Genomic DNA, 16,726 nt, shown 5'->3' on the forward strand with positions numbered 1-16,726 from the left:
GTGTGTGCGCATGCATGTTACAAGATATTTGTGGGTCAGAATGGATTTGATAAATTTGGTATGTGGGTAGGTCTAGGAAAGGTCAAGGTCGATTTTGGGCCTTCCAGCGGCTTTCCATAGAACTGCACCAGAACCTGAGACAGGTCATTGTCTTTTGCCCTAGACAACGATTATGGTCTTGATATTTTGGTGGCAGATACTAATTTAAAAGTACTTCATGTCAGGATATTATAAGTGGTGTAGGTTTGGTTCCCCTAGCAGCTTGTTATGAAACTACAGGGGCTTATATTTCTTCTTAAAATCCTTAAAAAATGATAACGCAATTGCTAGAAAAACCTTCTGTATTTTCATGAATTTGAACTCTGCATAACATAATTACACCTTTCATGAAGAAACAGACCGCATAGACTGTGAAGTATTTTCAATATCTTGATGTTTCAACTAGAAACCAACAATTATCTTTAAATGAGACACAGAATCATTTTATCCACAACAGATCTGATATCTATACAAAACACAATCACCAAAATTTATCTTACAAAAGACAGAGAATAATTCTATTTGCAACAAATATTTATCCAAAAATGCAATTATCTTTACACAAGACAAAAGAATAATTCTATCTGCAACAAACAATTATCCAAAAACACTGAATCAAACCTTCCTTCAAGTAACAAGGCTCCAATCTTAAAACCACGCACAATACAATCAACAAAAACAATCAAATAACAGAAATGTGGTAACAGAACTTTTCTGTGGAACAGGGATCGGCTGGCAAATATGATGGCCAAACTCCACTGGCAAATTCTACCTATTCTAATATGGCTAAATTTAAATACTAATGTCAGCCTGCGTATATGTCTTACCGGAAAAAAAAGACTGTACAGTTAACAAACAAACTAGTGCAGTTCAGCACATAATATTGTATCAAGAAATGTCATAAGAAATGGTACACAAACTTATTCACTATCGCAACATCATACATCAAAATATCAAACTGATAAAAATTTTTTGTAACAGGTAATTGTATTCGTTTCATTCAATCATATTGTAGAAAAAAATTCAAATTTCAAAATACAAAAATAACGAAAAACATCAAATTTTAAAAATTGGGACAAAAGACAGACTATAGCCTGGTAACCAGATGCCTTGAGCTCAGCGCTATCTCTTCGGCACTGGTAGCATCACGCACTGCCAAACTAGCGCCTTATTACCACGCGCCGGGGGTAGCTTTATGCAAACGGTTTAGGTTTCTTTGCTCACAACGGTCTGCATATTTAGAGAAAGCCAGCAGATTATATTGAAAGGCAAACCAGCTGGAGATAGGTACGCGGGTATAGATCACGTGTGCTCAGTAAAGGAAAATCACCCCCAAGCCAACCCTAAAAGGTTTGGTACCCAGGCTAAAGACAGTACTGTAAGTATTAATCTGCAGTGGCGTCGCCAATGTCTGTAAGTGGCACGGTGACGTCTTGCGCAACATTTTTCCGGATGATGTCAGTCTCTGGTAACCTCCATTGCCGTGTCTTCCTCCGACAAATCAAACTGGAAAGAAAACAAGACGGAATGTCAGACTTTGGGCACTGTACTGGGTACTATCCGTGAATGTTTTGGAAAATGTACATTCGAGCTACCTTCAAGTTAAAAGACTCCAATCTTGAAACCATGCACATTACAAACAAAAAAAAACAATCAACTAAAAGGACTGTTTTATTAACAGACCTTTTCTGTGTAACAGAGCAAATTTCTCTTTGGGTAATCATGACATTTGTTCTGTATGATCAGAGCAAAATACCCGATTGAATTACATCACACAGTGGATTACTACTCATACCATTGTATGAAGTAACCTCCTACCAAAATTGCATCGTCAGTCAAATTTTTGCATCACACATTCCTGGCCAGCCCTAATTATAACTACAATATGACTCCAAGGGCACACCAAGTACACAGCCCCATCACTCCAGTGTCAAACTCAACCTCAAATTCCCCAGGTCCTAGTACTAGTGATGACCCAACACAAACACACAAACTATCAATTAACACGACCAAAAACAATACTTCACCTGTAGCATGCTGTCCGTACAGCTTTCTGCATGACACACTGGAAGATGAAAATGAAGAACCCCTGGAGAGAGTTGAAGATACAGAACAGGTAGGCAAACACAATCCCAGCGTCTTCTCTGAAATTTGAACAAAAAAAAGAAAAATGAATCATCATTTCTACCACTTATACTGCCACATTCCAAAAAATGATGAATTGGAATGTATACTAATATACTAATATAGCATCAGTAATCCTGGAGGTATGCACACAAATACTAACCCATATACTGAAGATCTATTCCGACCAATCAGAAATGGGTACATCAGTCTGATCAAACCAGCCTTGGCCAATCAGGCTCTTTCACTTAGTATCCTGACCAATCACAGCACTGGTTATATCTTTGATTAGGGTATCCTTGAAAATAGGAATTACATCAATCACAACCAATCAGGTGTCTTTTGTCAACTGTGGTGACCAATCAGCATATGGCTTACATGTAGAGGAAGAATCCGAAGCCCCAAGTCAGCCCCACCAGAACCATAACAGTGACAGAGATCCTCAGCTGTGTCAGGATGTCAGCTCGCAGTTTCCGCGTCCTCTTGTTTTTCAGCAACTTACCTGGTGAGAATACATACAGAGATGATGTATGTAAGAAATGGTTAAAATGCAGAAGGCCTAAATTAATCACCAAGGGCAATATGCAAGGTAATAATACCACACTACACTACACACCACACTAACTTGTAAGACTATGTAAGAAAAAACAAATCTTTTTCTACCAACAGGTTTAATTTGAACAAGCTCTTGAAAGTGATCTTATGTGTAACTAAACACTCTTTTTTTCTCCACATTTCCAAGTATGAAATGATTATTGTGCTAAACACATGCACACACACACACACACACACACACACACACACACACACACACACACATACACACACACACACACACATGCATGCACACACATTCAAACACACACAGATACACACACACACACACACATGCATGCACACTCATGCACGCACTCACACATGCATCCACGCACGCACACACATAAATTATAATCACTAATCACTAATACAATGTACAACCAAGGTTATCATGATGTTATAGCTAACACTAAGTTCTTACTTTTCGTGTCAAAATTTCTTCCATTGTAGGAGTAGGACAATTTGGATTCCAATAGACATTGAAACATAAGCAAGTAAGAGAAGCATTGGTTATGTACAATGCATAAATTCTCAATATCCTATAACTGAATTGTTCACATGAACTGAGAGAGTACCCCTTGAGATGTAGGCACATGTGAGGCTCCTGATGACAATGATGTACATGATGGTGTTGAAGAGGAGAATGACTCCCAGTGGGACCAGGAACCCAAAGTACAGCAACTCTCCTGGTGACATCCAGCAACTGGGGAGGAAAAAAACATCTTCATTTGAGAATTAATACAATTAGTCATTCTTTAACACCAAAAATGGACTTACCCAAATTTTCAACTGTACAACTCATTGTCGAATTTCAGCACAAGTGAAGCAAATGTATTCTAGTCAAGCAAATATCAACTAATTGCCAGTTGTTCTTACAGGGTGTCTGACGTGTATCCAGGAACAGGTACCACCAGGTGAAGGGTAATAGTGATCCCAGCAGCGACCCCTGGAAGACCTGGGCAGAAATGCAACACAATACAGAAATTGAGTAGAGCATTAAACATTAAACATGACAATTAGGCTTATTCATTGACTTCATCACTTAGTTAAAAAAAGGTAGATTCAGTTATCAGATTAGTGCTTGCCAGTATTTTTTTCTCACATTTTCTTTGAGTGCAGAAAATAGGAGTAAAACTGATCTAAAGCCAGTACTACAAACTTTCTATTCAACACAGCCAACGAGGAGTGACACTGTCGATTACCCTGCCAATAAGATGCAATATTGTTGACTACCCAGTCAAGGAGGTATAACGTTACATGTATTCCTTATCCAGCCAATGAGTAGTAATATTGTCTACTTTCCCCACTTGCTAACCAATGAGGATTAATGTTATTACTTATCCAGCCAATGAGGAGTGACACTGCTACTAACTCCAGCCAATGAGGAATAACGTTAGTACTTATCCAGACAATGAGGAGTGACACTGCTACTAACTCCAGCCAATGAGGAATAATGTTATTGGTTATACAGCCAATGACGAGTGACACTGCTACTTACTCCAGCCAATGAGGAATAATGTTACTGGTTATCCAGCCAATGAGGAGTAACAATGCTACTTACTCCAGCCAATGAGGAATAATGTTACTGGTTATCCAGCCAATGAGGAGTAACAATGCTACTTACTCCAGCCAATGAGGAATAATGTTACTGGTTATCCAGCCAATGAGGAGTTACACTGCTACTTACTCCAGCCAATCAGGAATAATGTTACTGATTATACAGCCAATGAGGAGTGACACTGCTACTTATTCCAGCCAATAAGGAATAATGTTACTGATTATACAGCCAATGAGAAGTAACACTGCTACTTACTCCAGCCAATGAGGAATAATGTTACTGGTTATCCAGCCAATGAGGAGTTACACTGCTACTTACTCCAGCCAATCAGGAATAATGTTACTGATTATACAGCCAATGAGAAGTAACACTGCTACTTACTCCAGCCAATGAGGAATAATGCTATTGGTTATCCAGCAAATGAGAAGTAACACTGCTACTTACCCCAGCCAATGAGGAATAACGTTACTGGTTATTCAGCCAATGAGAACTAACACTGCTACTTACTCCAGCCAATGAGGAGTTACACTGCTACTTACCCCAACCAATGAGGAATAACGTTACTGGTTATTCAGCCAATGAGGAGTAACACTGCTACTAACTCCAGCCAATGAGGAATAACGTTACTGGTCATTCAGCCAATGAGAAGTGATGCTGCTACTTACTCCAGCCAATGAGGAATAACGTTATTACTTATCCAGCCAATGAGGAGTGACATTGCTACTTACCCCAGCCAATGAGAAGAGACACCAGTGCAAACCGCCATGTAAGATGTGTCTCCACACCCAGAACTTTCCACAGCGCCTGGTACAACACGAATGCCTCGACTGCCATCCACAGGAAAGCTGCTAGCAGGCAGTAGTGCAACAGGAAAGTCACAGACATGCAGCCAATGCTGTTGCCTTTGGCGCCTTCCAGCCCGGTAAAGAACACCACCAGTACAGCTATCAGTGCCAGGCACAAGTTGATGAGGATGAAATGTGCTTTTGTTCTGCGTAGAGACCTGCAAAGAATACCAGTTTTGTGAGCATTTCGTCCATAGAATTTGTAAACAAATGACAAAAATATACCTGTTCTTGGTACTAAACAGCATCTTCACATGTCTGTCCTTGGTGCTGAACACTATCCACACACAGGTAAACATGGGTGCTGAACACTATCCACACAAAGGTGAACATGCCTGTCCTTGGTGCTGAACACCATCCACACACATGTGAACATACCTGTCCTTGGTACTGAACACCATACATGCACACAGGTGAACATGCCTGTCCTTGGTGCTGAACACCATCCACACACAGGTGAACATGCCTGTCCTTGGTACTGAACACTATTCACACACAGGTGAGCATGCCTGTCCTTGGTACTGAACACTAACCACACAGAGGTGAACATGCCTGTCCTTGGTACTGAACACCATCCACACACAGAAAAAGATGCCTGTCCTTAGTGCTGAACACTGCTTGCACACCACTACCCAAAGCAGTATATCATCTTTATCTAATGTACTTCTGAATCAATACTACAGAGAGACAATATACTTACTTGAAGGCCAGGTGAGTTATAAGTGTGATGACCAGGCCACCCAGAGACAGTGCACAGCCGATGGTAGTGATCAGGCTCAGAGGTGCCTCATGCTTTTTGTCCTGATGACCCTAAGGAAAAAAACAACATAATTGTAAAATCATTGGGAGTGAAAATGGAAAAGTTCAGTTGTCAGTAACTTCTTTGTTATGTTAACCTTTACAGAAGGAAAACATATTGTTTTTGCTCAGTTTCTTCTTCTTCTCCAAACACAAAAGGTCAAGAACCTGGACCAGATGTCTGTCACCATGGTAACTGGTGCTGTAGCACGCACCCTGTGACATTAGGTTACATTATGTGGCAAGTTGGAAGGGCTGGTCACCATACATATGAAAATCAATGTGTTTTAGTAAGAATTAGCAGTAGTTTGTTGAGCTAAACTATGTGAAGGTAAACACAAAATTAATGAATTTGCTTTGCAAATACATTTTCAGTTTATTTTGTTTTCGTATTGTGTGTTCATAAAAGCCAATGAAAGATGCATCCATTGGGTATTATTGTAAAGACTTGCCCACATACCACCAGTACGGCAAAGTTGGTGAGATGATTACAGGAACACATGGCGCTCCCATCGGTCGTTGATCCCATGTACGTACAACCCTGGGGTGACCACGCCCCCACACCCCCAGCCAATGAGAAGTCCCACGCAGCACACACATTAGTTTGTGCCGCCTTGTCTTCCTGTAAAATATGAAGAAAATAAAAATGCAAAATATGAAGAAAATAAAAATGTAACCGAAATACATACAAGCTTACAGGTAGGAACAAGGTTTAAAGTTCTATAATAGTTTTTTTGAAGGTTTGTTAATACACTGTGTCTAGGGAATGGTATAGGAAGGCAGAGCCCATCCCTCTAGAGATCTCCTTCCACCACATGATGCAGAATATTTTGAAACTGTACTGTATGATCAGAGGGAACTACCCTGTTGAATTACATCGCACAATGGATTACTACTCATACCATTGTATGAAGTAAATTAACCCCACGATTACACCATAAGTTAAATTTTTGACGTCACACATCCCTGACAACCCCCAAAACCACACCCAGTTCACGACCCTGTCGCTCAGGTCCCAGTGCAGACTCAACTCAAACACACAAACTATCAATTAGCACAACCAAAAACAATACTTCCGTCTCAAAAGTAATGACTAGCCAGAAATGCCAGGAATCATACCATACAAGATTACAATCTGAAAGATGAACCAATACAAAAACAAGATTAAAATGCCTTTATTTCACCTGCAAAGGAAGGAATATGAGGTTGACCGGCTCGGGTAGATCTTGGAAGGACTGATTAGTGATCCAGGTGGCCAGGACCCTGCTGTTGGGCATCCCTTCTGTCGACTGTCCTGATTGGTTGGATTGGAAGAGCTTGCTACTTTGGTACACCACCAGGTTTAGTCTCACATGAGTCAGGCCTTCAGAATCTGAAGGAAAAAAATCAGTCTCTACTCCAGCTTTTTTCAACAAACACAATGAACAGTGGACCACGGCTTAATGTCCCGTGATAAGGACTGTGGCCCCTTCCAGTAGTGTACAAGTGAGCAACAACAGCTGGGGTTCAAACTCCCAACCCCATGGTCCAAGCAGAGTTGCTAACTTCTGGACTATGCACACTAGGCCTAGGAAAAAAATGTTGTTTTTCCTGTTTCAATGTCAATGTTGGGAAACTGATTGCATAAGGTTTTATCACTCAGGTGTCAGTTCATGGAGCTAGAAATTTGTCCCTTGCAGGGGTCCACCCCCAAAAAAAGTCTAGGGTCAGCAGATTTTTCTAGGGTCGGTCAGGAAACAGGAAACACAACACTTTCTTCCTAGGCCCTTCCATATTCATACTGTAATCAGTGATACTGACTCAATTAGATAACACAATAAAACACTGACCTGTTGAAAGTTAAAACTTTTCAGATTCAGATCCAACTTTTGTACTTTTGATCCAACACAAAAATTCTCTCACCTAGAGCTTTCGGCCAGTCACTCTGGCGTGACGTCACACTTCAAAGAAGCCGCGTGACAAGCCTCACTGGGTCAGTCTACTGAGGAAGATCAGAGTGACTGGTCGAAAGCTCTAGGTGAGAGAATTTTAGTGTTGGACCAAAAGTTTTAACTTTAAACATGTAACGACCAACACAGATGAACTTTCATGATAGTAAAAGACTGACCTGTCTTGTCTAAGAGAGACTTTGGAAGGGAGATGGAGGCCTCCACCTGTCCAGCATATCTTGCGCCCCCCTCCCCCTGCATCTTCAGTATTCTCTGCCCATCTTCTACTGTGTAAAGCACCTCTCCTTCCAGCCACTCAAACCCAAGACCACGGGAGAACGCACTGACAGGAACCTGGGATGGTATTGCGGTAAGAAAGTGTTTTCGATCTTCAGTCACACAAAATATTTTCTACAACTAGTGAAGAGATACAATGACAGTACAAGGATTATGGTTGCTGTCATTATGATGTACATTGCTGTAACAGCTATTGTTATTGGGTGGGTCAGCTACATGCTCTCTCCTTTTGCCCTATTGGAGGGATGACCCTAACCAAAGCAACTCATTTTCATCTGAGTGAAGTAAGGAATGTTGTATGCCTTTCCCAAGGACACAACATCAGGGCGTGTCAGGGGATTTGAACCCAGTACCTCTGGGTTCTAAGCAAAATGCCCTAACTGCCACACCATACAATGCCACATCATGTGCACGACACTCATCTTTTCTGAAAGTTAACTGCTGAATGCTTATCAGCAATAACCTCAAGATTTGAAGCACTCTAAGTGACATCTGTATTATATTTTGTCTCAGATACTCAGGTAAGTAAGACAACAAATACCTCCATAGAATCCACAGCGATGTTAGGTAGGATTCTGTGAAACCTGGTCCCATCAAGGTTGACTTTATCCAACATGAGCTCCAAGGACCGGACAATTCTGTCACAAATAAAACATAAAAAAGATTATAAGAAAGAAACCCTGGTCTTATTCTGGCTGTAAAAGGAAATACCCATTTCTTTACTCTTTGTTGTCCAAGAATATATTATGAACTACTCGGAGTAACTTGCAAGCAACATTTAGTATGATGGTTGGATAGTGTTCAGCACCAAGGACAGGTATGTTCACCTGTGTGTGGATAGTGTTCAGCACCAAGGACAGGCATATTCACCTGTGTGTGGATAGTGTTCAGCATCAAGGACAGGCATGTTCACCTGTGTGTGGATAGTGTTCAGCACCAAGGACAGACATGTTCACCTGTGTGTGGATAGTGTTCAGTACCAAGAACAGGCATATTCACTGGTGTGTGGATAGTGTTCAGCACCAAGGACAGGTATGTTTACTTGTAAAGATGCTGTCTAGTACCAAGATATATTTTTGTCATTTGTTAACAAATTCTATGGACGAAATGCTCACAAAGCTCACAAAACATTTAGTATACCTGGATGGTGGCAGCCCCATGGACTGAGTATCTTTCAGAACAGTCTCTGGTGCATCCAGTATCTGATTCACTGTGTACAGAGCAGAGTACCCAACCTGTAGAGTAAAGGTGATAATTTAGAAATACTATAATAGTATGATGCATGTTATTAAATATGGTCCAGATTTCACACAGACACAGTACGTTATGCCGACATGCTTGTAAATTTGACAATCCAACTTACTGTTACATAGAATTTAAATAAGCTATCACAGGCATTATAATTGTCTTTGTGAATATAACTATGAGTTTTGTTTCTGTTGTGTTTGTTTGTTTGTTTGTGTGTTCATAGTTACTTCAATACGGTAGTGCTACAGGAAGTATGGGGGGAAAAGTGCATCCAAAGACTTACAGGAGGGTCAAATTGGAAACTCGTTTCCACACGCTAGGCACATTGAGTGAGTGAGTGAGTGAGTGAGTGAGTGAGTGAGTGAGTGAGTGAGTGAGTGAGTGAGTGTGTGAGTGAGTGAGTGAGTGAGTGAGTGAGTGAGTGAGTGAGTCAGTGTGGCACATTGAGGATGTTGACCACAAGTTAGGTCAAAGCTCCCTGAGTGTGTTTATCAAAGGCCACATCATTTTCAGTCTTCAGCTTGTAGCTATGTGTGATTGTGATAGACGTGAGTGAGTGAGTGAGTGAGTGAGTGAGTGAGTGAGTGAGTGAGTGAGTGAGTGAGTGGCAGTGGTGGCATATGGATGACAGCTTACATCAGTTGGAACAACAGAAGGAACAGTCGCGATGTTGTCCAGAACTTGAGCAGCATGCGTCACGTCTGTCACAGTGAGACTGGAGCCATCTAACGTCAGCAACTGGAGTGCCGTTGCAACATCTTCCAGGTTTGTGTTTGTGACATTGGTCTAAAAACAAGTAAAGCAAAAGTATTAAGAAACGTAACATTCATAGTGTGTACCTTCTTCGCATATGGTCTGCTCTACTAATTCTTACTCAAACACATCCATATACATATAATATGGTGACAGGAGTGTAAATCTCTCCTGATATAAAATTACAACATGATGTAACCCAACACTAGTTACCACGGTGACAGACGTCTGGTTCAGGTAATTAATCTTATTTTTTTTAACAGAAGAAGAGGAACAGGAAGAAGAAACAGAGCAAAAACAATTATGTTTTCCTTCGGTAAACACGTATTTCTTGGCTTGTCCTCACGAATGAAGATCAGGAAGGTTTTACACGTACTTAGTTGCATTGAAAAGAGAAACAAAGACTGTACCTCAGCCAGTGTCTGAAGGTTATGGTTACAGTTGAGTAAGAAGGGCTGGGACCAGACCATTCCTGTTCCAATGTCTCCACTACAGCTCCTACTGCCCCTGGGAAGGCCACCTGAGGAAAACAGATTTATGATATATATCTTATTGCATAACAATTGTAAAAGGTACATATTATGTCATCTATTGCCATACAGCAACAAACATACTATGAGACTATCATGTTATATTGGATGAGAAATTTTGCTTTTAGAGTCAATGGTCAAATTTCTAGCATTCAAGCAGTTTTTGTGATATTAACCGATATGTAAAATTTAAAATGCATGTGTTGTCACATGTGAATATGCTCTAAATTAAATGAAATATGTATTTGGTATTTGAATCAATTGATAGAAAGCCTGATGGAATATGACAGATATCAGAAATACTGGCACAGCTTCAATTTTACCAGCATGACATTATGCAGGTGGTATTTTGAGCCCTAAAAAGCCTTACCATCCAAAGTTGTCCTGGGGCATCTTTCTGTTGAATATGCAAATCTGCCCCCTGAGGTTGCTGGGAAAGTCAGCGTGACATTATTCACCTCCACAGTTTCTTCCAGACACTGAACTGAAAAAAAAAATTAACATTCAAGTTGTCATTTTCAAACGACAATTTTTACATATTATGTTTAAAATTAGTTTTTTTTTAAGATATACGAGTCAGATCATTTTTTTCAAATTTCTTTCACAATAGTTTTTCATTTGGCAAGTTTTTTTGCAGTTAATTTGCCCAGATCTTGGTTAGATCCCCATTTGGTGGCATCAAGTGGCTAGAAGGCAGGTGTACAAGAGATCGAGAGGTCATAGGTTTGATTCTTTGCATTTCTGGCTAGACGCTGGAAAGACACAACACAAAAAAGTTCTCTCACCTAGAGCTTTCCACCAGTCACTCTGGCCTTCCTTTTTTTATGAAGAATACATACCTATGCTCCTCATTCCAATGCTTTCTGGATCTACTGGGAGAAGACTATCCTCCCTAGCTGCTTGAGTGAGGGCAGCCGCCACGTTAGGTATCAGCTCTACCTCTGATGTTCCAGCATTTTCCACATAGATGTTCTGGTCAACAATTACACTACCAGGCCTGGAAAAGGAAAGAAAAGACAGTTTTTAATCATCAAAGAATTGGGGCCCACAATATAGATTGTTAATCTATATTTATCTATTCAAAGACTTAAGGGCTGGGCACAGGAGGAAATAACTTAAAAGGTAAAGAAAAGGTTTTACTTTGGTAAAATTTATTTTGAGGAAAAATTTTATTTGGCATATCCATTCAGAAATTAAAGTAAATATCATAAGAGTCCTTATTTCATCCTGCACATACATGTATGTCTTAACTTTAAGAAAGGCATGTTCTGTCTTTAATGCTTGTTAAAAGTTACAAATATAGATTTAACATTACCTGAATGCTTTGATTCTCACACTGACAATGCCATCAATGCTTTTATTCTGCACAGCTGATTGTACCTGCAATACAAAATCATGCCATTTATACATTAATGAAGGTTATACATCAAGGTAGAACAATACATGTTATAAAATAAATCAAACAACCAAAGAAATGGAACCCTGAATAGTCAGGTGTTACAGATAGGCACTAAAGAAAGATAGCATCTATCTGAAACATCTACTAGAATTTTGCAATTATTTTATATTTCTTTTGTATAACAACATGATTTGATCATGTCAGTACAAATTATTACACAAGAAAACTATTTCTGACACTTTCAAAACTAGACAAATTTTAAGTTCAAGGAATCATCCATAGTTCTTACCCAGAGTTCAATCTGTTGCACAAGGGCCATGGCTCTAGGTGAATCAAGCTGCTCAAGGTCAGAGGTGAAGTTCAGTCTCAAGGTCATGGTACAGGCAAGCGTGACGGTGTCTATGTCAAATAACAACCACAAGACATGTCTTACTTTGCAGAAAACTATAAACAATGTGTTATCTTTGTGAAGAAAAGAAATCAGAGATTTCAGACTTCTGGGATTGTATTGTATTGTATTGATTATCCATGAATGTTTAGGAACTGTACGGTATGATCTGAAAAATACCAGTTTGAATTACATTACAATGTAACTACATTGCAACTTATATGATTGTTATAATTATCATATTATGAAGTAAGTTCCTTCCACAATTCACCATCAGTGTTAGAGTGTTGTAACTAAGATTTGTTTATTAGCATTGCTGTGCTTGACAATATATAATGTGACAACATTTTACATTTTTGTAAAATTGCAGCAGAGAAACCTAGCTGCAGACTACTATAATCAGAACCTGAGTCATGCATTGTTGCCCTAAAGAATGTGACAAACGGTCACTGAGACATCAGAAGTGAAAACCCACTGGTTGTTGAATAAAGACATTTCTTGAATATACAGTGTATACCTTTGTTCAGCACATGGATGAGTATGTGATTCCATGATGTGTACTGTTCAGACTGATGCAACACGTGACAGGCAATGATATGTGTCCCTTCAGTCTGGGCTGTGTACCTGAATATACAAAAGAAAAATATTGAAATTACCTAATAATATATATTGGTATTTTCTGTGTACCTGAATATGCAAAAGAAAAATATTGAAATTACCTAATAATATATATTGGTATTCTCTGAAAGGTTCCATGTATCTAAAAGTAGGTATTTTTGTGGATTGTAATGATATGAGGAATTAGCTTCATCTGAAAAAGAAACATCTACTATAATAAAAATCTAGTATGAATTATCTTTTAATAAGATGAAATCTACTGATAATAAGCAAGCAAAATAGCTGATCTCGTGACTGTTTGTTTGTTTGTTTGTTAAAGTGTTTGTTTGTTAAAGTGTTTGTAGTAACAAGGATATTATGCCTTCTTCAAAGAACACAATTCAGACACAATTCAAGTTTCTTGAATTCATTATGTACAGCAATTTATTGATCAATTGGTTGATTGATAGATGTATTGAACACTTACAGAAACACTCTGTTTGTCTCCGCAGGAAGGATTTCACCATCCAGTTCCCAGCTGTAGTGATACGAGCCATCTGACTCTTTCGTCGTGCAAGTCAGCATCACAGTTTCCCCGATAACGATCTTACTGGCATTACTCGGACTACTCAGCACTTCTGGGTGCAAAGCTTTAGGAAAAGAAATGTCAATCAAGTTTCTATAAATACTTGTCAATTAAACGATATCAGCAAAATATGGAATAATACTTGTAACATCAGTACAGATTAAAAACTATGTGACATGGTATATACAGTAATCTTTGAGCACATTTCAATGAATTGAATGTTAGAATATTGGATGATGAGTTCAAGTACATGTACTAGTACTAACGTGTATGTGTAAAGGACTCCGTAGGTGATGTCAGTTCTGGCATGGTCACTGTGGTTGTTGTTGTTGTTGTTATTGTTGTTGTTATTGTTGACGTAGATGGCATAGGAGGTGTTGTAGTACTTTCTGTTGGTATGAAGGCAATACTGTAATAGATGATACTTTTCTTCTGCAAACAGTTCTTGTGTCTGAGAGGAACAAATTTTGAAATCAGGCTAGGCAAAAATCAATCCACGCACAGATTTCATCCATAACACTTTATGGCGTCTACCAGACTACAGAAGTGGCAAAGTGTACTCCTTTAGTAGACCGACTATTAAACTACTACTAACTACTAAACACTAAATTCTAACTGTTTGGTTCGACTTCTTTTTCTGAGACAATGGAAGATGTATGATCCCACTTTTTCTATAATGTGTGTGTTTTGTGATGTTAAGAGGAGAGTAGTTTTCTTTTTGTCTGTAAACGTGGAGGACTTAGGATGGAATTTGTTGGCCTCTTCAAATAGGCCCATTCTTTCGTGACTGTAGAAGGGGCGGTTTGAAATAATGCCTCTTGTGTTTTGTCTTCCACCTTGTTTGACATGCAATAGCAATAGTTACAAGTTCTTTCACACACAGCTAAGTTCTTATACCGCCCTCTCTCTATTTCATGGGGGTGAGCACTTAAATTCTTATTATTTTTAAACACTAACCTGAACACTGGGGGATGTCACAGATTTGAAATATAACCTGTGGATCAGTGGTGTAACACCAGGGACGATCTAGCCTCTCGCCGAAAAACCCGCGTATGGGGTTGCGGCAGAAGTTTTCCACGAGGCCGGCGTTGACATACTCTCGTTTGTGAATCTCCGGTCGATGCGGGGTGTCGGAGTCCCACCGCTGGCACGTCAGGCCGCTCTGCGTCACGCTGACGCTGCCACGATACGTCACGCCATTCCCAATCACACATTCTGAAATCATTGTAATATGTTCATATTATATATAACGTCAACGTTATATGTTATATATATATATATATATATATATATATATATATTATATATATATATATATATATATAATATATACATGTATATATAAACACGAGCAAACGTCAAGGAAGGTTAGACATCCAGGTAAAGTTAATAACAAATGGCAAAAAACAGACTGTTACTCAAGCAACTGGATGTGCTCTTGGAAAAAGCTCAAAAATCATACCCAGTTGCTTGAGTAACGTTAACTGTTTTTTTGTGTGTGTGTGTGTGTGTGTGTGTGTGTGTGTGTGCGTGCGTGCGTGCGTGCGCGCGCGCGCGTGCGTGCGTGCGTGTGTGTGTGTGTGTGTGCGTGTGTGTGTGTGCGTGTAAACAGGAGCAAATATTAGCACATACATGTAACTCTGGCAGTTTAACGTCCGATATATATGTACACTGAGTGGGTCACATCATCACATGTCAAGATTATAAAAATAACTACCTAAAATAACTATTTTAATCAATTGATATTGAAAGCCTGGTATGGAATGCGATAGACTCAAATTGAGTCTATCGCATTATGTAGAGAGTTATAGACGCCCCCCTCCCCCCGGCCATTTACAAGTCCCGCAAAAAGAGGCTAACCTCACCGCCAGCTTTCATATTTTCTGTCAAATTTTGCTGCTTAGTGCTTCTAATATCAACTGACAGAAAGCACGAGTCTGTCTTTTTCAAATAATGACCACTTTTTACCTGCACAATTTGCGCGACGGACTCGAACAACTCTGATTCAAAGTTCGCGCGTAACCTTTGACCTAAACCACAAGCTAACATAAAAAGATTGAACTGACTATGTATTGTCATTAATCTATCTTTTTTGTCCAGAAAATCTTCGTTTTAGTGATATTTTTAAGACATAATGTCACGCTAAATAAAACTTCTGAATTCCACAAAGCTAAATATCCGGAGTTTGAAGTTAGCGTTTTCTCTGTGAATAAAAATGTGACGTTTGGATGCGGTGTCCGATGTGTGGTCGCCTGATGATCATGATAATGTAGTGTTGGCATAGATTGAAGTTGAACAGCTCAACATTATTTTAGCATGAATAGCAACACGATAAACTTCCATGATAACATTAGAAATTGATACGGGCCAGCGAGGCAAAGGCGTTCTCTTTTTTAGCAATATTATGTAATATTCTTGCGCCAAAACTGTAGATATAAATAATATTGAAATTTTCTCATCTAGATTGTCATTTTTCAATAACTTTCAACATGTATATATTAGCGTCGCTATTTCCATTTTCCGGTGACTCAGCGCAGCGCGAGAATAAGTTGCGCCAGGCCCGCTGTATTTTTTGGAGGCTCCTAAAAAGTCTGATATAAACAAACAGTGTCATACATGATAATACAATGTAGAAGCCGGCTTTAATATTTCTTACCGGTCGTGAAAGTTGTTGCTGTACGGCCAGCGGACGTTGTGGTGAGGGAAGAAGCTCCTTGACCATTGCCTGGAATAGTCAACATGTACATCAAATTTTCATATCCTTATAACTACTTATTCAAAGCACGTCCGGCAACTAGGTAACACTTTGGGTTGGCTCATCGTTAAAAGTTACAAAGCTGAGCCAACAATTAAGTGAATATCCAAAAAAACATGTCGTAGTATTTTTATTCCATGTTCGTTGAACTCCTCTCAGCAGCAAGGCTGCTGTTGTAGTCAGAAACGTGTCTATATCTATGGTTTTCTATGGCTCATGTCTGAATGGGTTAGGGTTAGGATCAGGTACGGTTCTGGATAGTCTTCGCGTATTTAGAACGTAGA

At 39.4% G+C, this 16,726-nt stretch overlaps 2 protein-coding genes across 2 annotated transcripts in view; both read right to left on the reverse strand.

The window, feature by feature from the left end:
• Positions 1–2,031: 2,031 nt before the first annotated feature.
• LOC109468679 (adhesion G-protein coupled receptor G2-like) lies at positions 2,032–3,799 on the reverse strand. The gene is made up of 4 exons (XM_019766993.1): positions 3,637–3,799; positions 3,336–3,463; positions 2,542–2,665; positions 2,032–2,183 (listed from the first exon to the last, which is right to left on the reverse strand). Exons 1-4 carry the CDS (start codon positions 3,762–3,764, stop codon positions 2,063–2,065), a joined length of 501 nt encoding a protein of 166 aa, XP_019622552.1. The 5' UTR covers positions 3,765–3,799; the 3' UTR covers positions 2,032–2,062.
• Positions 3,800–5,038: 1,239 nt separating this feature from the next.
• Positions 5,039–16,726, reverse strand: part of LOC109468427 (adhesion G-protein coupled receptor G7-like) — a 15,422-nt gene continuing 3,734 nt past the window's right edge. Inside the window, exons 2-19 of the mRNA XM_019766675.1 lie at positions 16,344–16,412; positions 14,645–14,902; positions 13,954–14,076; positions 13,589–13,751; positions 13,022–13,128; positions 12,406–12,515; positions 12,033–12,097; positions 11,557–11,714; positions 11,088–11,201; positions 10,598–10,707; positions 10,071–10,220; positions 9,327–9,421; positions 8,728–8,824; positions 8,069–8,243; positions 7,146–7,333; positions 6,422–6,583; positions 5,864–5,973; positions 5,039–5,321 (exon numbers count right to left, since the gene is read on the reverse strand). Coding sequence (XP_019622234.1) covers positions 5,039–5,321; positions 5,864–5,973; positions 6,422–6,583; positions 7,146–7,333; positions 8,069–8,243; positions 8,728–8,824; positions 9,327–9,421; positions 10,071–10,220; positions 10,598–10,707; positions 11,088–11,201; positions 11,557–11,714; positions 12,033–12,097; positions 12,406–12,515; positions 13,022–13,128; positions 13,589–13,751; positions 13,954–14,076; positions 14,645–14,902; positions 16,344–16,412 — 2,537 coding nt within the window. The remainder of the gene's footprint in view (positions 5,322–5,863; positions 5,974–6,421; positions 6,584–7,145; positions 7,334–8,068; positions 8,244–8,727; positions 8,825–9,326; positions 9,422–10,070; positions 10,221–10,597; positions 10,708–11,087; positions 11,202–11,556; positions 11,715–12,032; positions 12,098–12,405; positions 12,516–13,021; positions 13,129–13,588; positions 13,752–13,953; positions 14,077–14,644; positions 14,903–16,343; positions 16,413–16,726) is intronic.

The sequence above is a fragment of the Branchiostoma belcheri genome, unplaced genomic scaffold (genome assembly GCF_001625305.1).
Source record: "Branchiostoma belcheri isolate BF01 breed outbred unplaced genomic scaffold, Haploidv18h27 scaffold2, whole genome shotgun sequence".
NCBI lineage: Eukaryota > Metazoa > Chordata > Leptocardii > Amphioxiformes > Branchiostomatidae > Branchiostoma > Branchiostoma belcheri.

What these genes read in the sequence shown, in the direction of transcription:
- LOC109468679 (XM_019766993.1), bottom strand. Translation starts at nt 3,764, where the DNA reads ATGTTTAATGCTCTACTCAATTTCTGTATTGTGTTGCATTTCTGCCCA. An exon ending in GGATACACGTCAGACACCCT is followed by an intron (nt 3,464 to 3,636) that starts GTAAGAACAACT and finishes TTTCCTCCCCAG; the next exon opens with TTGCTGGATGTCACCAGGAG. An exon ending in ATGTGCCTACATCTCAAGGG is followed by an intron (nt 2,666 to 3,335) that starts GTACTCTCTCAG and finishes TATTCTCACCAG; the next exon opens with GTAAGTTGCTGAAAAACAAG.